Raw genomic sequence first — 21,763 nt, 5'->3', positions numbered from 1 at the left:
AGCTAGCCTAGAGACAGAAGGTAGGCCAAAGGGCAACAAAGATGCACCCTTATTTCTTTCTGTTTTGCTTTTCTCTTTCCCTTCCCTTCCTTTACACCTGTCACTTCCTCTCTCTGCTCCTCCTCCCCCTATCCCACCCACATGACCCTTCTCTGATGGACTGCCTGCTACTGTCTGCCCACTTCCCAGCTCTCCTCAGCTCTGCTGTTCGATGCCCTCTATGCTGTGGTGACTGCAGTGCAGGAGCTGAACCGGAGCCAGGAGATCGGTGTGAAGCCCCTGTCCTGTGGCTCAGCCCAGATCTGGCAGCATGGCACCAGCCTCATGAACTACCTGCGCATGGTGAGGAGGCCAGGGCTCTGTGGGACTACACTCAGCCTGTCATCAGAGAATCCTTTCAGTCACTCCTTTCCAGGCATCCTAGGTTTATTACAGCCCCAGATGACACAGTAATCTGTGGCAACTCCATTCAGTGGATCATGGGTCTCATTTGTTCCCTGATCCCTAAAATCACCAGGAATTCATGGTAGGTTTATTTACAAGACAGTGGCCCTTGAGAGCCTTCGACTGTCAGGGCTTTCTGGATTCCAGGCTTGGAAACTGGCCCCTTGGCTCACAGGTGGTCCCAGCAAAGCTTGCACAAAATGGGGATGGATGATTCTGCTATAGGCCATGATCCCTCAGGTTCAGTGTTTCTAATTTGGTGCTGGGCTCCTGTATTCTCTCAGTCACATGTCCTCCAGTGGGATGGGCATGCCTCAGCCCACTAAGAAGACATCGCCTGTTAGAGAAGCCTGGAGCAGAGTGGCTTAGATTGTGCATTTAAGTCAGGTCATCCTGACTTCTTGTAGTCTTGGGATGGGTGGGCAGTTGCCCAAATAAGATAAAAGCTATTAATAGCCTAGGGCATGGAAGAGGGGATCAGGGGAGTCTGAGCTTGAGCTAGCACCTCGTTGAGTTGTTTTATGCAGCAGCTATGAGGGCATGAGGTGTGGTGCATCCTTCTTCTTCTCCAGCCCTAGCCAATTTGGAGCTGGTTGAAGAGACATCACATTAGTCTCCAGAGCCTATGGCTGAGAGGTGGACAGAAGCATGGACCTTGATGGTGTCCCCTGCCTTGGGCGTACTACTTAGCACTTGTAGAATGCTTGCTTGGGCCAAGTGGAACACGGGACTATTTGGTGCTGTAACTCACTCTCTCTTGGACAGGTAGAATTGGAAGGTCTCACTGGCCACATTGAATTCAACAGCAAAGGCCAGAGGTCCAACTATGCCTTGAAAATCTTGCAGTTCACGAGGAACGGTTTTCGACAGGTAAGGCTGGCTCTGATGCCCTAGTGGCAGACCTCCTCTCTGCCCATCTCTCTGCCCCTGTCCATTTCTCCTCTGCATTCAGGGTGGCCTCCTCTCTCAGCTATCCCCCAAAACAGTAGCTTTGTCCCATGCAAAGCTCCAGTGCATGCTGGCCTCCCCCTTGCTGCCACCGGCTGCAGCCATTGTGAGTGGAGGGACTGCAGCCCCAGCAAAATACCAAGAAAGATGCAGCCATGCTTTGCTGTGGGGAGAAGGGGGTGAGGGGCTGTCATGCAAAGAAGGAATTCCCAAGCCATGCCCACTATTTTGGATTATTCCACTCCCTGAACCTGGCCCTAACCCTGGAACCAGTGTTAGACTCCAGGTTGCTTGCTGGTCAGACACAGATCAGACCTGGTCTGTGGGAGGCCGAGGAAGTTCTTTAGAGTTGGAATGGATAGCCCATTCTCTCCTGTAAGCTCCTCTCTGACTGATCCACACTCATCCTACCCCCACAGTGGCAGTTATGTCCCTCCTCTCCTGCCTGCTTCCTGTCTTCTCCTGTCAGCTTAGGGGTGCTTTGTACTTTGTAGATTCTTTCAACTCCCTACTTTTCTCCTTATTCTCCTCCATCTACCTTCTTCTCCTTTTCTATAATTCTATTACATCAGAAGAAACAAGTATTCTGACAGCCACTCCAAGTGCTTCTCTGAAGGTTTCCCAACCTCCTATCACCCTGCTAATCAACTCTACTCTTACCCTAGCCCTTCTCCAACCTTAAGAAAAGCCTGAGAGGTAGGAAATGATGCACTAATGACAGCAGGAGGCAGACATTGAAGAGCTTCCTGGCTGTCCCAGTCATTGGACAAGGGACCCTAGTTGTCAGGACTACCTTTCCAGGAGGTCACTGAGGTTCATCATCTTCATCATCTTTGTTGCCATAATCATCATAGCAGTTTTTATCTATTAAGTTTTCACCATGGGCCATACATCACACTAGCTATGTCATGTATTTTCTTACATAACCCTACAAAGTCGGTACTTTTGATTAACCCATATTTTATAAGTGGGGAAACTGAGGAGATTGACATATTTGGCCTTGAACAATTAGTAATGACCACTCATTTTGAACCCAAATACTTCTAACTCTGAAGCCCAGGTTCTTAACCATTTTGATAAATCATGCATTAAAATTACCTTGGTAATTTGGTTAAAGTGCAGATTGCTACCTGCCAGGAGTCTGACTGGGGAGCCCAAAGGCAGGGTTCTGTCACTAGTGCAGTCCTGCACGCCAGGGGACTCCAAGGACTTCTGCATCCTGGCACTCTGTTCCCACATCTGTCCAAGAGGCTCCCAGACCCAGCTGAGATCCTTCCAGGAAGGTGTGGATTGCACTGGTCGACAAGGCCAGGTAAGCCGTCTCGGACCAGAGGACGTAAAAGGAGAGTCCCAGATGGAGAGAGAAGAGCCCTGAGTCCTGGTGCCAGCTCTGGGCCAGAGTGATGTGACCTTTTGCGATGACAACCGCTGCTGGTTTTCATAGCTTCCGAGATGGGCCAGGGTTCAGCAGTGGCCTCACACTAGGGGGAGTCTCACCGAGGGGTCATTTCCTTCACCTGACAATCATTTGTTGATCCTGTGTCACATGTCAGGGACTGTGCCTGGTATGGGGGAGCCGCAGCTGAAAAAGGCACAGTCCTGCACTGACCTCAGATCAGTTTGGGAGTGAGACTGACAAAAAAAATTAAGTGAAACTTGGGATTATTAAATTCAAATCATGCCCTCAGGCTCACCCTTCCCTGAACAAATGAAGCAGCCAGCCTATAGGGAAATTATCAGGCAGACTTTTCCCTGAGCTCCAACATACTTGGAGGATGTGAAGTAATGAATTCTCACACACTCTCTCAATAAACATGTGTTGAGCACATTGCCACCTGTCTGCTAGGCTCTCTTCTAGGCACAGGTTAAAAAATGGGCCATGTGTCTGCTTTTGTGGAAATTATTCTAGGGGCAGACAATAGACAAACAAATGCAAATGTAACATAATGTCATTAGTGATTAGTGTTACAGCAAAAAAATAAAACAGGGTAAGGAAATGAGTATGTGGAGAGAGTCATGGTGGAGAAGCAATAGTTAGGAAAACATGATGCTCACACCAAACCCCAGACCCACTCCATGGGAAGCCAGATCTAAGGCTTTGAAAAGCTCCTTTTGGCCCTCAGCCAGCTTCTTGAGTGTTACTGGGGAGAGCCCCTTCTTGCACTCCTTCCATCAAGTCACACCTGTGGTGGTGGAGGTGGCCAGTGGCCCTGATCCTGCCCTCCTTTGGAACCACAGCTGATTAAGCTCAAAGTGCCACTTCACCATAACTGTTGCTCCAGCAGCTGCCCCTGGGGCTGACTTCTCTCAGCTTCCTAACCAAGGATTATGTCATCAAGAAACACCAGCAGCAGCCACGAGCCACTGCTCCTCCTTCTTCAGCCCCACACACTGTTGGCATAGGGTGGGGCTGCTCAAACCTGGGTGTGCACAGGAGTGACCAGTGGTATTTGTCTTAAATGCACATTCCCCACAGTTCTGAGCTAATAAAACTGGGTGCATTCCAAGAGTCTGCATATTCCTAACTTCTACCCAGATAGAGGATTATAGTGCAGGTGGTCCATAGATGCCCTGGTAGAATATGTGAGTCAACTGCAGCCCCTCTGCAGAGAATTCCTTCTTGACCTCACTGTATCCCACCCATCTCTCTGAGCTAACATTGGATGGGATCTGCTGCTAAGTGGCCTTTAGAGATGATGGTGTTTTTGACCTCCAGTGCCTGAAGGGTCACACTCCTGATTGGACTTATAAATTGGTTCATGATAATCCTCTTTATGACCAAGTTTTCTTCAACAAATCTGGTGACTGTCCTGCTGCTTTCCTGTCTGGCTCAGCAGCTGTAAGTGCTGATGGGAACTGCATGATGTACATGGACCCAGCTGGAGCTTCACAGTGTGGCTCCCCAGGCCCACCCTGACAACCAGTCTCTGCCTCCTGACACGTGAGGAGGCAGAATGCCACTGTCTCTGCTCTGATATTCCATCTCCCATCCAAGGCAACTCTGGCAGGGGAAAGAAGAGTTACCAGGAGCAGGGGAATGACATTTCTTGAGTACCTGTTGTGTACCAGTCACCACATGGTCACTTTGCACAGATCACATCTGATCTGGAGAACATCCCTTCAGGGTGTCCAAACCCCCATTTCACACATGAAGAAACCGAGGCTCAGGGAAAAGAAGGAGCCTGGCCCAAGGAAACTGCTAGCAAGGGCTTTGGGCAAAGCTGGAATTCTTGCTCAGGTTTGTCCAACTCCGAAACCCATGTTCTGTATCTCCCACTCTTGGCTTTTCCTCATTTTCCTGGAATCCCTAAGATCCCACATCCAAACATTTTACTCTGTTCTCTTACTTTGCTGCTACCTGCTGCAAGCCAGGAGGGCTCCTGACTGCCAATGACCTGCTGGGCTGGGCTTTCTCTAGTAATGGTGTCTTCCCATTTGGATTTGGTTTTGTTTTTTTCCTTCCTGTCTGGACTACTGAGTATTAAGAGCTAGTTTTGATTATTTAGAAAGCACCATGCAGGGACACAGTGGGTTATAATTGGTAAAATGTCTAAACCAAATACCATATTCCCTGCTGGTGGTTGATTAAGGAATTATTACAATTTTAAAAATAGTCTTTCAGAATTCAGGGTTATTTTATACCATTTTAAAAATTACTATTTTGATTCTGTTTGGAGAGAATTTTCCATTTAGGACTCTGTGGAGCTTCTACTGAAGCCTGTTGGGAAAAGGTGTCCTCTATACTGTCCTGGAAATGACAGTTCTGAGCCTGAATCATCTCCCAGTTTTTTTCTCTCATGGGTTAGAGGTCAGTAGTATTGCTTCTGGTTTCTCTAGCTCCATCCTCTGGTTTTTGCTGTGTGAGATCTCCCATCTCCGTCCTATTTTCTCCCTCATCATCCCCCAGAAGATGTCCTGGGTGGTGTTGAAATAGTATAATTTTCCTTCTGAATTTGGAATAATCATAGTTGAAAGAGGCAAGAAAAAAAGAAGCACAGTATTAGAGGGCCCTTTATTTCCTTCATTTAACTTGGTCTAAAGATCAGAGATTTTGAGCAGCCCCCAAGCGACTTTGTTAGGGCTATAATAAGATGAGCACATCTTTCATCTGAGCATCTGAAATGGTTTAACAGGCTGTAATTAATCCTTAGGGAGAGGGAAGGCTCAGGAAGGGGGGTCTGGCATCCCTAGCTAAAGATGCAGATGTCAACTTTTTCACTGGCTCATTGTATATCACTATGGGGGTAACTCAACTGTCTTTCTCTGCACAGTGAAGATGTGCAGAGAGTGCACAGTTTCAACATTTGGCCTGGTTAACCCAAGAATTTTTGAAACCAGATTTGCATGGCACTCTCTTCTGTTTACCCGTGATTGGATAGAAAATAGGCTCTACTCACATACTAATAATAACTAACATTTATTGAGTACCTGCTACATGTTGTACTCTGCAGAGTGATGGGTATATGTATTAAAATGTTTTGTCTTTTTATCAACCACGCATAAAAGCCATTCTCTCCATCTTGTAGGTGAAAAAGAAAATAAAGAAAGAAAAAAACTGAAACAGAAAGAAAGTAATGTGTCCACATCAATATACCTAGTTAGATACAGACTTGAGAACTGAGTCCGGATCTGGCTGTCTCCAAAGCCCTCAGTCTCTGCACTCTGAAGCATGGCCCTAGCACATACCGTTGGAGACCTTCAAGGCCTAATCTTCCAACACAATGCTCTCCACAGCGTCCCTGAGAGAAACAGCCACTGGCCTCTCCCAGAGCATGCCCTGGGCTGGGGAATGCACCACCTCCCAAGAGACACATTGCGAAGTCTTCCAGGCACTGGGTCAAAATCTGCCTTCTAATACTACCTGATGAAGCAACCCAGAATATCTTGCTTTGGGGGGGCGGGGCGGTAAACTAGCTCTTTAAATATTTGAAAATAGTTTGATTTCATTCCTTCCTTCCTTCATTCATTCATTTCTAAAATTTAGCATAAAAATTTTGAGTCCCTACTCTTGTCAAAGGCTGGGAAGACAACATAAATGAGCCACAGTCCCTTCAAGAGCTCCTAAACTTGTGGGAAAGCAACACTTGCAGCCAACAGTGCCAGCTTTTTCGGCCCTTGGATGTCTTTCTCCCATAGCTATTCCCAATGCAACACCGCTGCCAAATCTCTTACCACTAATGCTTTTTGTTTGTCTAGGGCTGTATTAAAACATGAGGCCTGCGAAGGGGACCATGCTGTGGATGGAGCTAAATGGCACAGAGCTGAGGGCACTGGGGGACCATTACCTTCCTCACCCCAAACACTACATTTCTATTAACCATATTAGCTTGCTTCCTGGAATTAGTCTCCAAATTTTTTATTCATTGTAAACTCTGGGTCTTGGAGTCAATTAATTTCTCCACTTGCTTCCCTTCCCAATACCCAGGATTATTTTCACATGAACTTTTCATAGAAACCAGCCCTGAGTCACCTGTTCCTTGGAACTCTAATCCATTTAACTCTGTTTCTATGGAGATAGAGAGATTGGCAGAGCTATCCAAGTGGTGAGTACAAAGCATTATGAATATAGCCATATTGACAGCCATATTCTCGTTTTCCAAAGCTGGTAACTCCACTTTCCAAGGAGCTAGTTTTCAGGAATGACTTGAGTGTTGTTCTAAGCAGAGGCAGGGGATGGAAGAGATGGTTTTTATGAGTCACGCTTGCAAACCAAGAACTCAAGCATCCAGTGTCCTCTAGAGGTTTCAGGGAACCAGCTTCAACATCTTGCAGTTCCTGCTCATAACTGCCAGTGGCTGGGTGGATGGACTGCCTGTCTCTACTGTCTCCTACATCATTCCCAACAGAGCCTTCCTGCAGGCACACTGGCAGCACTTCTGAGCTGCACAAAGACAGCTGCCTTTCTTAACATGGTCCTTTGCAGCTGCAAGCTCCAGGAAGCATCTTCTGTGACTTTGATAGCAATTTTAGCAGACCTCCTGATGGGATGCCCTCCTGTTCCCCCTCCACACATCTTCCCCTACTTCAAAAGAAAACAACAATAACAGAAAACCCTAAAAACACTGTCAGTTAGAGATTGTGCCTCCATAGCCTGCCTGCAACACGGGGGAGCAGCAAGGAGGTGGCATGCTCTTTCTGGAGAGGTCCCTCTCCCCAGCCTCTTGTTCTGAGCCTCTCTGACAGCTCAGATCCCATCTGCGCTCACGGGGACAGCTGCCAAGGCTCTGACATGTTGGTGGGCAGGAAGCTGCTCCATAATTGCCACGGTTGCAACTGTCAGACACATGTTTTTCTTTTTAAATGTTATTCTCAATTACAGTTGACATTCAGTATTATTTTGTATTAGTTTGAGGTATATAGCATAATCGTTAAACAGTGATATACTTTACAATGTGGTCCCCTCGATATTTAAAGTACCCACCTGGCATCATACGTAATTATGACAATATTATTGACTGTATCTCCTAAGCTACATTTTGTATCCCTGTGACTATTTTGTGACTACCAATCTGTCCTTCTTAATTTCTTCACCTTTTCCACTCAGCCCCCAACTGCCCTCCTCTCTGGAAATCATCACTCTGTTCTCTGTGCCTATGAGTCTGTTTGTATTTTATTTATTTATTTTGCTATTTAGATTCCACATGTAACTGAAATCATATGGTGTTTGTCTTACTCTGACTGACTTATGTCACTCACCATACTGCTCTCTAGTTCCATCCATGATGTCCCAAATATAAGATTTTATTTCTTTTAATGGCTGAGTAATATTTCGTTATATATGTATGTATATATACATATATGTGTATATATATATACACACACTACATCTTTTATATCCACTTGTCTATTGATGGGCACTTCAGTTGTGTCTCTGTCTTAACTACTATAAATAATCCTGCAGTGAACATAGGAGTGCATATTTTATTTCTAATTAGTGTTTTGGGTTTCTTTGGGTATATACCCAGAAGTGGAATTGCTGGGTCATAAAGTAGTTCCATTTTTAACTTTTTGAAGACACTCCATACTGTTTCCTATAGTGACTGCACCGATTTATAATCCCACCAACAGTGCACAGGGGTTCCCTTTTCTCCACAGTCTCACCAACACTTGTTGTTTGTTGATTTATTAATGACAGCCATTCTGACAGATGTGAGGTGATAACATTATGGTTTTAATTTATTTTTTTTCTGATTATCAGTGACATTGAACGTCTTTTCAAAGGTCTGCTGGCCATCTGCATGTCCTCTTTGGAGATTTGTCTATTCAGGTCTTTTACCAATTTCTTAAAATTGGATTGTTTGGTATTTTGTTGATGAGTTGTATGAATTCTTTATACATTTTGGATATTAACCCTTTATTGTATGACTCACTGGTGAATATCTTTTTCCATCCAGTAGGTTGTCTTTTAATTTTGTTGATAGTTTCCTTTGCTGTGCATAAATGTTTTGGTTTGATGTTAGTCCCATTTGTTTATTTTTTCTTTTGTTTCCCTTGTCCAAGGAGATATATAAGAAAAAATATTGCTAAGAGAAATGTCAGAGGCTTTATTGCCTGTGTTTTTTTTCTAAGAGCTTAATGGTTTCAAGTCTTACATTTAAGTCTTTAATCCATTTTGAGCTTATTCTTCTATATGGTGTAAGAAGGTAGGTAGTTTCATTTTTTGCATGTATCTTCAATTTTCCAAATACCATTTATTGAATACACTTTGTTACCCCATTGTATGTTCTTGCTTCCTTTGTCATATATTGAATAGACCATATAGATGTAGGTTGATTTCTGGGGTCTCTGTTCTGTTCCATTGATCTGTATGTCTGGACTTGTAGTATAGTTCGATGTCAGGTAGTGTGATCCCTCTAACTTTGTTCTTCTTCCTCAGGATTGTTGTGGCTATTGAGGGTAATTTTTGTTTCCATATAAATTTTTGGATCATTTAGTTCCGTGAAAAACATCATTGGTTTTTTGATAGGAGTTGCATTGAATCTATAGATTGCTTTTAATTATGTTAATTCTCCCTATTCACAAGTTGGTATATTCTTCCACTTATTTGTATTTCCAATTTTTTGAAAATGTTTTAATTTTCCAAGTACATGTCTTTTACCTCCTTGGCTACATTTATCCTTAGGTACTTTTTTTTTAATGCATTTGGGATTCTTTTCTTAGTTTGTATAATACATTTTCAATTTGAGGGGAGGGTTTCCTGTAAATATGCAGATCCTTCGGAGCTGCCTTTGCAAGGCCTGACTCAGAGCACTGGGGAAGGGGGTAACTGCTAGAAATCAGGAGCTTCACATGCCATCTCCCAGGCGGGGTCACAGACCTGGCAAGACTGGGCAGGCTGGGCAGGCTGCTTGGTGGCCATTTCTCCTGAGAACCATTGGAGTGACTTTGCCTTTAATGAGGAAATTCTGAGGCGGCAGATTCTTGGGTGGAGGGAGGATAGAAAGAGATGTGATAGAAAGAGATGTTATTTGTGAGCTGCTTTTAAGGTTATTGAGAAGTCACTTATTTATTTATTTTTTTTAAATTGAGGAGCTGGGTGAAGGGGAATAGTCATGAAATTTTAAATAGTTGACAACATTTCATAGAATATTATAAATTCTTAGAGGTGACGGAGACCTGAAAGGTCATCTAGTCCAACTTTCCCACCAGAGAAGGGGATGGGAGTGCATCCTTCCTGGGCCTACGACCCCACAGTGACCCCTCTCTGCATGCAGGGTGAAATGGCAGCTCCACAGCAAGCCTGCCCCTCGTGCCAAGGGCCAGACCTGCCTGTGAGTCCCCTCCCGTGCCCCAGTGACAGGAAACACTGTGTCAGCCTGGGACACACCAGGGGCTCTCACACCCCAAGCCTGCGCCCCAGTGACCAGGTCTCCATAGGCACCCCTGTTTCTCACCTGCCTACTCCTGTTCCCACCTCTGGAACTCGGCTCAGAGAGCCCTCTCTCAGCAAACCTTCAGATGCCTCTACGGAAGCGTTCTCCTAGGATCGCTTCCAAGGCTGGGGATTCCCTGAGCACAGACCCAGCATCCCCCGCTGCAAGGGGGGCTCCACATGAGCCTGGAGAATGGGTGCGCAGTGACTGGGGGGCTGGGGCCTGGAGCATGCAGGGAGCACATTGGACCAGCCTTTGTGGCTGGAACAAACTCACATCCAAGCAGGACACTGGAGCCCTGGGAACCTAGGACTTTGTCATGAGAGTTCTCTAAAGCCACAGCTCCCCAATTTGCTCAAAGGAGATTTCACACACAACAAGCCTGCCCATTGGCAAGTGGAATTTGAAAATTCAAGTGGGAAGCCCCTCACATCATCGATTCATTTCTCCCTTAACACTTTCTTTCCTTTCTTTAAGAGCAATGCTCCTCTGGTTAATTAAAAGTCTATGGGGAGAAAAGGCAGACAACTGTAATCGAATAACAATAAAATAAATAAATAAATAAGTAAATAAATAAATAAATAATAATAATAAAAGTCTATGATGTAGCTCCTCCTGTGAGAGTGTCTGCACACCTGGCCACTCCAGGATGACAGCCAAGAGCCAGATGAGCTGACTCTGGAAGAGTGTCATCTGAGGGCTTTCTCTCCTCCTACTTCCCTGGCTCACACACGTCTGGTTCTCCCAAAGCAGGAGGCCTTCCTGCTTATCAGCTTCTATGGACAATTTGCTGACTATTGAAGCTTATTTTCACATTAGCCTGCAAACAAATGATAGCTACTTACATTTTCAATGGAGGGCTGATTTGGCCAGAGGAGCAGGGTTTCTAAGTGCTGCTTTTTAAATATATTTCTTGTAATATGCCTGACATAACCTGCCTGAGCTTAGCTTGGAGAAGTTTGCCAGTTCTTAGTGACTCCTTTTCATGCCTCTTCAGCCAGCTCATGCCTGGGAGAGCTGGAACAGGCTGAGCTACTAATTTAGTCTCCTGTAGCAGCCTTCACCAGGCAGTTCTGATAAGACGTGGAGCAGGCCACAGGCCAGAGGTGTGGGGAGAGGAAAATCCAGGGAGGTGACGGGGGCTGTGTGCAGAAGTAGGCACCATGGGGATGTGGAAAGACTTGGGGCCAAGGACCAGCTCTCACAGCTCTTAACATTCTGTTCTCAATTGCTTCTTCCGTAAAAATCAGATGGTTGTCAGAGTATCCACTTATGTGAACCATAAAATTATTGTGAGAAGACAATGGAATTCTGTTTATAGACGTGCTTTGAGGATTCTACTCTATTGTGCAACTTGTAGTTATGTCATGCCTCATGGACATGTCTGCATATATATTTCTCTCTTTGTATGTAGTATGCCTGGAGTCTGTGGGTTCAGGGCAGAGAGAAATACATAGCAGGGCTGGCCCGTCTGCTCCCAGTGCTCCTGTGGCAATCCTGGAGCCCTGCTGCAGGCCTGCAAAGACTGGCCCATGCCAGCCATGCCTGCTGGACATCAGTTCTGCCAGCCAGTCCCTCTGTGCTTCCAGGGGGTGGGCTCCCCAGGGCCCTCCCTGACCTGTGTCATCATCCAGTCCTCACCTCTGTCCCTCCTCCACTCCCAAACATGGCAGTGTCACCAGTTTCACTCTGCAGCAGTTCTGGGTGGGTGTGAAGTCGAGAACCAGAAGACATGGCTGCTCCTGGGACAGTCTACAGCCCAACCAGGGCCTGCCTGACATGATATTGCTCAGACAAGGGTGCTGATACCCTGAAACTAAAAACTCCCTGGTGTGCTAGAGCACAGTGAGACTCGCCACACCCTGTCTCCCCCCTGCAAGCCTGCGTGCATCTAGGGGCAGCAGAGGGCCATTCTCAGCTCTTCCTGAAAGCTCAGCCATGCACGTTGTCTGGCCCTCCAGCATTCCACTGACCAGAGGGATGAATGTCCAACTCCGTGCAGCCCAGAGGCTTCATTAGGAACTTTGGTTACATTGGCATCTGATGCTCAGAACCTGAAGTTGCATCATTAGTACAACTGCTTTCCCAAGATACTCCTCTACCTGGTGAGTGTAACAAATGAAGCCAGGCTCTCTCTGTGCCCCAACCGCATCCTCCTCATTGACAGTAGTTATCTGGTAATATAAGGATTCCCGAGCAGGCCTGAGCTCTCTGGTAAAGTGTCCTCAGCAGCCTATGGGCAACAGCATCTATCCTCTGGGAGGTGAGGGACCAGTGTGCGGTTGAGTCTTCATACTTAGACCCGCCACGCACCCACCCACCAGCCTGATCACTCCCACACAATGTTCAGGAGAGTCTGAGATTTTTGACCAAACAAGAAAAAAGAGAGAGTTGAGATAGGCAAAAGAAACTATTAAAATCAGTAATTCTGTCCAAAAAGAAAGGTGATCCAAGCATCTTCACTGCCCTGCTCAGGGAACTTGAACTTCTGAAAGCCTGAGCTTGCTGTAGGGCCCCTGAAGTCCCTGAGGCATTCATTTGGGGGCTGCAAGTTTAGTCAGAGCTGCCTGGGGAGAACAGAGCTCCCGTGCTGCCACTAGAAGTCCTGGACACAGCCACTGCTGGTGTGTTATCTTAAGCAAGGGGTGTGGTAAAGGTTAGACCCAATTCCACTTCACACCCTGGAGGCTGGCAATTCAGGATGGACGTCTGGACACATCTTGACAAAAGCCAAACATTCATGCATACCGTGCAGCTGATCCTCCTTACGTGTGGATTCCATATTTGCAAATTCATCTATTCATTAATATCTCTGTATAACTCCAAATCAATACTGTGCCACTTTCCTAGACATTCACGGAGCAGGGAAAAATTGGAGTTGGCAGAAGACATGTTCCAGCCAAGGTGGAACAAAGTAATATTCTGCTTTCTTGTCTCAGCTTTCGTACTGTCAACAAGTTTATTATTTGTGGTTTATTTAGTGTCATGTCTTTTGCTTTCTTTTTTTTTCTCCTTTCTCTTGATGATTTTGCTGTTTGAAATGACCCCCTAAACTTAGAGCTGAAGTTCTGGCTAGTGTTTCTAAGTGCAAGAGAGCTATAATATGCCTTACATAGAAAATACAGCTTTCAGGAAAGCAGCATTCAGGCATGAGCTGTATAGCACTGGTGTTCAATATTGATGAATCAACACCATATATCGAATGATGTAGACAGAAGCACATTAAACAAGGTTATATTTTGATTGGTTGATGAAAATGTTGTGACCAGAGTTTCATAGGAATCGACCCCTGTTTTCCCCTTAGCAGCAATGGTTCAATGTTTCCTAACTCAGTGTTTGTGGCAACATTCTAGAACAGAAATACTGTGAGTAAAGACAATCAGCCATAGTGAGTCTCAGCCAGGAGAGAAGACCAGAAATGAGCAAATTTAGGAGTAGCTGAAGTTTTCCCATAGTGGCCTTTTCTTTCTGCATTCTCTACCCTATATCCTATTCTCATTTTTTCACAAAGCCCAAGGACCTCATCTGCCCTCAATGCCCTGGCCTTCCTTTTGGTTCCCCTGAGGTGAAAGTAGACTCTAAATCCTACGCTTCCAGGACTGAAAAGAATAATAAAGATCCTCTAGACAAGTGTTCTGCTTGAATGCTTGTATGTTTATCAATGTTTGTTCATGAAGTCCTTGAATGTCTCCAGTGTCGGGGAACTCACTGCCTATAGGGATAGTATATTCCATCTGGGGAAGCCCTCATTGTTGGAAGTTTTTCCATCTATTGGGCAGAATTCTTTCCTTCTTAAGCTTCTTGCTTTTGGTCCTCAGTTCTGTTTCTCAAGTCCTTGTATCTATTCCATTCTCCCCATGACTGCCTTTACCTTTTCCTTCTATGATGTAATTTCAGTCTCTTTATCTTCCTGGTCAGTATCTTTGGGACACACTCCAGTTTGTCAATGTTCCACTTAAAGAGTGGTGCCTGGAGCAATGTGCAGAATTTCAGGTGGGGTCTGAGTAGAAAAGCACCCTTTTCCTTTGCATGGAAACTACCACACCTTTGTAAATGATTGTGTGCAACTGAAAAGACTGTGAAGTGTTAACGCTTTTAGGTTCACTTCTGCATTAACCCAACACATTGTTGGCTGCAAGACCAGGCACTAGTGGAAGAAAGGCAGGCACTGGCCACAAGGCTCAGAGACAGCTATTTCATGGCAGATGCATCTCTCCAGTGGGTGGCCACTGGCTTCAATTCCACGTCCATGTAGCCATGCTTTCAGTGCCCTCTTACCTGTCCCTATAGGCACCTGTCTGAGGTCCCTTCACGTTGCTCCTCTCAGGCTTGTTTCTCCCAGTCTCTTCCCTAACACACTTTGAAAACTATGCCACATTATAAACATACCCAGCATTTTCAGGAATTTATGTTTGAGTTGGAAGGGGATAGACTATATCTTTTTTTTTTATATAGGTAAGGTAACTGGAGACTAAAAAGAAGTGACTTTCCTAAAGTAATTTCATAATCAATTCAGCAGGTATTTATGGAGCACCCATTATAGGCCTGGCACTGTCCTGAGAGCCTGAGGCCCACAGGGGGGTTTGTTAATGCAATCACTAAATAAGCACTGATGCCATTCTTGGCATTGGGGATGTGATGGGGGAGCAAGGCAGTCTCCTCACTATTGGAATGTATTGTCCAGTGGGGGAGATGGGCTTGAAGCAATTACCTGAGTAATTATTTGACTACAGATATGATGAATGCTGCAGCTGGGAAGTTCCAGGCACTACGCATGAGTCCCTGTGATGGGGGACTTGACTGAAGCAGAGAGGTTGGGGGAAGGTAGCATTCTGGGTGATGCTTGATGGACGACTGTGTGTCCTCCATTGAAGGGGAGCCTGAGGAGTCTTCTCTGGGACTCAGAGACCAGACCTGGTTGACAGCAGAGTCAGGCCCAGAAGCTGGAACTCCCGATGTTTCAGTTTTTCTGCTCTAACCCACTATCCCTTTCCTCAAGATTTAATTGAATATCCTCTTCTGAAGACTAAGTCAGATCGAAGGCACGAAAAAGCAAAGTTCAACTTCAGGAATAGGGGCTCTAAAGCAGGGTCACTTACAGCAAACGCCATTGGGTAAACAATCACAATTCAAATGTTTACTAAGTGTTTAACTACATATCCAGAGTCCAGTAAAATTAATATCTTGGGGGCAGTATAGCATAGTGGACCTGCCTGTGGTTGAAGCTGCATTAACTGTGGAACTTTGGGCAAGAAACCTAATCTTCCTGAGCCTCAGTTTCCTTATCTGTAAACAAGGGGTGATAGCAATACCTCCTTGTAGTGTGGTTGGGAAGATTAAATGAGATAACAAATGTAAGGCATTTAGTCCAGTATCTGACACATGTATACATGTTCAAAAGTACTAGCCTATATAATTTTCTTATAGTTAGTCCTTTATTACAACACTAAAGTTATGGGACTAGGTGTTGTTGATGCCAAAATGTACTTATTGAACATCAGTATGTTCAAGGTACTCTGCTAGGGACTCATATAGAGTAGTAAACAGGTAAGGTATTCACATCCTTATGTCAGACACTTTTGTATTTTTGAGTATTACTTGCATTTAGGTACAATCCAAGGCACACATAAATACCAAATATGCCTAACTGAACCCAAACCTTATGAAACAGTAGTTACCCTGCTATGTGTACTGCACTCTGATCTATTCTTAGCATATATTTCATTTTTAAAATGCAGGTCTTGACCCATTAAATTGATTTTATAACCCACTAATGGGTTGCAATCACAGTTGAACAAAACACTGTCTTAGACCAACTGAGCTTAAGGCTTAACAAGTCCAGGTAGAATTCATTTGATGTAGAGTCTTCCCAGCTATCCCTGGGCTTGCTTCTGATCTTTCAACTTTGGCATTTGCCAAAGTCTTTGTCCTTTGATCCACAATTTTCTGCATGTAAGCACAAATTTTGTCCTAAGAGAATATTTTCACTAAGAGAACAAGATCTTTAACCAACATCAGCAAATCCCTTTGTTCCTCAAATTACCCCTTCAGGCATTGAGTTGGGCCTTTACTCCTGACCCAGTCTCCCATGTAAACTAAACTTTTATGATTGGAGATACTGGATTTAAATTCAATAATCATTTTATTCCTCCCTGCCAGGAGTGATCATCATGGAGGTTTATATTACAAGCACTTTTAACTGGTCTTGTATCAAGGTTTACACCGATACTGTAGAGTAGGGGTGTCAAACTCATTTTCACCGGGAACCGCATCAGCCTTCCGGTTGCCTTCAAAGGGCCGGATGTAACTTTAGGACTGTATAAATGTAACTACTCAACAGTTAAGCGAGAGCTTGGCGCTGCTGCCAGGTAGAAACAAGGTGCCAGGCTGGATAAAACAAGGTGGAGGGCTGGATTCAGCCCTCGGGCCTTGTGTTTGCCATTTGTGCTATAGAGACTCTGAAACTGTAACTCAGTCTCAGTTCATTCCTGCAGCCTCTAACCATAGTGTTTCACTGCATAACTCAAAATCAGTTCTGTGTACTCAAGGAGACACTAATGTTTTATATGCATCCTTCCTAATGAGAACTTGAACTCTGAGCTTGAATCTGAGGTTAAAAAAATGTGTCATTGCTTATTGTTTGTCCAACTTAAGATGGTCTTAGAGAACAAGGTCTGGAATGAAAAGAACTTGCCTTCACACATTGTCACATCTGTGAGTGTCTTAGATCATCCCCATAAGGGGAAGGAGGCTTACCCTTGTCTCACAGGCAGCAAAATTTACTTTCCAGGGTCACACAAGTGGCAGGGTGGAACTTGAAGCCAAACCCCCTGGCTTCTGGCCAGCTGCAGCCCCACCAGACAGACAATCGTACTGTGTTCTCTTACATTCTCATGGCTGATGGTGGCTCATCAAAAGTCATCTCGCACATCGTGTCCTGTGCAGGCTGCGTATGCAAAGTGGCCCAAAATGCTGAAGGAGCCAGAGGCCAAAGAAACTGGTAGGCAAGTCCAGCTTATCAGCTTACAGAATTTAATAGGAAAAGTACTTACAGAAAGCAGTCTGGGTCACCACACTTTCGATGCTCCCCCACCCCAGACTCTATTTTATAGTGAGAAGTAGTGAGAATGGGTGGGCGATCAAAGGGACCTGGAGCCAAAGTCAAGTAAGAGAAACATGGTGGGGGCTTGCCCTGAGAGAAAATTGATAGGAGCCTTGTGATCAACCCAGAGCTCTGTGTACACCTTCCTGGGCTCCCCTCCTAGGGGAAGGGGAGGGGTCAAGGTTCTGGTTTCACTCAAATGTCAAGTGGATTATCTTTAAGATGGAGTCACTTAATGTTCTTCACACATATTGTTTCAGTTGATTATCAACAGCGAGATAGTCTCCTTTATCTCCATTTTACAGAAGAGAGAGATTCAGAGAGGTTAAGTGACTCACCCAAGGTCACACAGCTTATGCATGGTAGAGTAGGAAAGGAAATCTGGGACTTCTGGTGCCCCTGTGGAGTACCTTGTGCTGAGCCCCTAAGCTACCACTCTGAGCCTTGGCAAGATTCACTCTTGTAGGATCTTGTAGCTGACTCCCTTCAGGGCTGTGTTCTCCAACAGACGAGCCCACTGTGATCAGAGAGGTGTGTGGGAAGGTCCAGATGGGGACAAGCCTGAACCTGCCCTAAACTCAACTAGATGGTATAACAGTAAATAGAACTTGAGTTCAAATCCAGCCTCAATCCCCTATTAACTGTGATCCTCAGCAGGTTGTTTAACACCTCTGAGTCTGAATTTCATTCATTTGTCCTTTCATTCAATTAACAAAAACTTTCCTGAAGTGCCTACATTTCTCAGGTGAGAAAAATAACAGGGTTGTTGGGTGCAGAATCAGGGAAACTTATGCAAGCAAGCCACATGGCTGAGTGAACAGTATGCAAAGGTGAACAAAAAGTGTTTGCAGCCCTGGCTGGTGTGGTTCAGTGGATTGAGCGCTGTACTGTGAACCAAAGGGTCGCAGGTTCAATTCCCAATCAGGGCACATGCCTGGGTTACAGGCCAGGTCCTCAGTATGGGGCTTACAAGATGCAACCACACACTGATGTTTCTTTCACTGTCTTTCTCCTTCCCTTCCACTCTCTGTAAAAATAAATAAATAAAATCTTTGCTCTGGAGAAGGACATAGCTGGCCTTGGAGTTATGTCAGCTTCTGGAGAAGAAACTAGAGCCTGGCAGGGCCAAATGCAAAGAAAAATCATCGAAATGTACATACAATATGAAGTGTTACTGAATCATGTGCACAGCCACAGATGCAGTCAAGGATGTGAGGAAACCCTCAGGCTTTAAAAATTAATTCCTTTTTATCTACCTGGGAGAGAACACGGTGGCCAAATGACAACCACGAGAGATTCTAGGGGGTATGAGACGGCTGTAAGAGAGAGGCATGCGGGCTGCTGTGGGCAAGACTCCAGTCTCAGCCTGCAACAGGGGGCCTTTCCTTAGCAGAAGAGTAAGAAAGACATGGAGTGAGTCATGGTATCATCACTAAATGTGAGCTTGAGATAAGTGTTCAGAAAGCAAAAATGTGTTTCTGGGAGAAGTTTGACTTTGGGAGATAAAGGAAAGCCTTCCCTGAGGGTGTTATTTTTAAACTGAGGCTTGAAGGATTAACAGATGAAAACTAGATTAGGGTTTGGAAAAACTTCTTCTATAGAGGTCCAGAGAGTAAATAGTAGCCTTATCAGCTCTACTGTTGCAGATGAACACAGTCACAGACGATGCATAAATGAATGGGCGTGGCTAGGTTCCAAGAAAATATTTCCTAAAATAGTCCAACTGTGAATTAGCTGAAGAGGGCTGGACGTGGGGGTGAAGGTCTGCAGCAAGGAGTGCTCCAGACAGTGAGTGGCATACAAACCCAAAGACCTTGTCTGGCAGTACAGATAAAGCTAGAGAAAACAGGGTGAGATGAACATGGAGAGTGGGCAGAGGGTGGGCCTCTCACTCAGGATCTGGTAGGTTGTTTTAGGGATTTTGGTCTCTATCCTTAAACCAAAATGGGAAAGAATTGAAAGGTTCTAAGCAGGAGCTAATGTGATCATAGTTGAGATTTTAGAGAGGATTACCTTCTGTTGTGTGGGGAACAGAACAGAGAGAGGCTCAGGGTGGGTTCTAGTCTAGGGGAAGTTAACTAAGAACTTGGGCTAAGGCAGCGGCCGGCCAGGAGAAAGGTGAGACTCGGGGATATGGACTGACTTTCTCAAGGCCACGCAGCTCTGTGGCCACAGTGCCAGATGCTAATAGGGTCTCCAGACTCCAGGGTGCTTACTACCAGCTTTTTCAGGAAGCAGCAGAGGACCCCCGAGGACATGGCCTGCAGATGGACATTTACCCAGGTGTGTTGCTTATGCTGACCCAGGGCCACACGGCAGACCCAATGCAGGTCTCTGACACCCACTCAATTGTCTAGTAGTCACCTTTCCAAAGGCCTGTGGGCAGGGCATGTCCATGTCACGCATCCATTCCTTAAGAGTCCCTCAGCCCCAACAGGTCTCACCTGTCTTCTCCTTGCAGCAGTTCTTTCGAGCTGGTGCCTAGGTTTCTGACCCAGAGCCTTACACACAACTACTGGAAGGGCAGGGGCTGCTAGAGACAGCTGCACTGACAGCAGTAAGTAACGACAGCTCACAAAGAAAGAGGCACTGTGAAAAGTAGGCAAATTAACTTATAAAAGCATAGAAATGACAGCAAGTGGGTTGCTCCACATATCAGTAACCCCTGATCCACATTACATATATCACAGCCCAGTATAATATCTGGCTTCATAATGATGCACTGTGTATTAAGGTAAAGAGGGCAGCAGAAATTATAATTTCCATACAAAGAATTTTTTGAAATAATGCTTTCAAATAAATAATTAAAACTCCAAAATTTTAGTGCTTAAAGGAGAAAGATTAGTATTAATAATTTATGTGGAGCCTCTATCCTTTGAGTGTGTTGGATAAATGATACTTTCCATGCATGTGCAAATACATTTCACATCAGTTATATTTATCTATATCTTGCTATTTGACTAAGCACCCCTATCATTACAGGTTTCTTCTAAGAGCATTAGAATTAGTAGTGAGGAGGAGTACACATTTGCTTTAAATATTGTGATCCTAATTAAGCAGCACATTGGCCTTATTTGAGTCCTTTATTTTCCACTTACCAGCTCTGTTACTAGGATAAATGATTAACTTATGTGGGCCTCACTGTCCTCACAAATAACATGGAGAGGCAAAGAGGTTTGTGTGCATAACTTCCAGTCCCAGCCCAGAGCCTGTGGGGGCATGGTGGGCGCAGTGGTGTGCTGGAGCCTGCTCGCTAGGGGAGCAGAGCCCACTATACAGGGAGGGCAAAGTGGGGTGACAGTTGTTCGTATGGAAAATAATACAAGTAATAAATAATAATACAAGAAAAAACTGGGTTTCGTGTACTCATGACTGCAAACCTACTTTTGCCCCACCCTGTAAACTTCTGTTCCCAACTCTGTTCAGTGACATCATGTTGGGAACTTGAAACCAGTCCCCAGGGAAGTGTTTACACCATAGAAATTGACAAATGCTACAGATCAGCGCCCTTTATCCTGGAGAACCACCTTTTATGTTTTTTAATGCTTTAAAATTATATTTTCTTGATTATACTATTACAGTTGTCATGATTTTCTCCCTTTGCCCTCCCCCACCCAGAACCCCCCCCACTCCCTCAGGCAATCCCCCCACCATTGTTCATTTTCATGTGTATAAGTTCTTTGGCTACTCCATTTTCTATACTGTACTTTACATCCCCATGGCTATTCTGTAACTGCCTATTAGTACTTCTTAATCCCCTCACCTCTTCACCCATTCCCCCACACCCTCCTCCCATCCCGCAACCATCAAAATGCTCTCATGTCCATGATTCTGTCTCTTTTCTTGTTTGCTTCTTGTTCTTGATTCAGTTCTTAATAGTTGTGTCTGTTGTCATTTTAATGTTCATAGTTTTGACCTTTAATATTTCATATAATAATAGTTTGGTGATGATGAACTCCTTTAGTTTTTTCTTGTCTGGAAGCTCTTTATCTGCTCTTTAACTCTAAATGATAGCTTTCCTGGGTAGAGCAATCTTGTCTGTAGGTCCCTGCTTTTCACAACTTTGAATATGTCTTGCTAATCCCTTCTAGCCTTCAGAGTTTCTTTTGAGGAATCAGCTGACAGTCTTAGGGAAACTCCCCTGTAGGTAACTAACTGCTTTTCTCTTGCTGACTTTAAGATTCTCTCTTTATCTTTAACCTTTGGCATTTTTAAAAATATGTTTTATTATTATGCTCTTACAGTTGTCCCATTTCCCCCCTTTATTCCCCTCTGCCCTGCACACTCCCTCCCACCTGCATTCCCCCCCTTTAATTCATGTCCATGGGTCATATATATAGGTTCTTTGGCTTCTACATTTCCTATACTATTCTTAACCTCCCCCTGTCTATATTCT

At 44.8% G+C, this 21,763-nt stretch overlaps 1 protein-coding gene across 1 annotated transcript in view; it reads left to right on the top strand.

Moving 5' to 3' along the window:
• Positions 1-21,763, top strand: part of GRIK4 (glutamate ionotropic receptor kainate type subunit 4) — a 493,806-nt gene that overhangs the window by 403,017 nt on the left and 69,026 nt on the right. The window contains exons 10-11 of the mRNA XM_053929106.1: positions 190-342; positions 1,210-1,314. Coding sequence (XP_053785081.1) covers positions 190-342; positions 1,210-1,314 — 258 coding nt within the window. The remainder of the gene's footprint in view (positions 1-189; positions 343-1,209; positions 1,315-21,763) is intronic.

Source organism: Desmodus rotundus, chromosome 7 (assembly GCF_022682495.2).
Source record: "Desmodus rotundus isolate HL8 chromosome 7, HLdesRot8A.1, whole genome shotgun sequence".
Classification (NCBI taxonomy): domain Eukaryota; kingdom Metazoa; phylum Chordata; class Mammalia; order Chiroptera; family Phyllostomidae; genus Desmodus; species Desmodus rotundus.
Note: the sequence above shows the minus strand (reverse complement) of the source record. Positions and strands in the feature narration are given on the sequence as shown.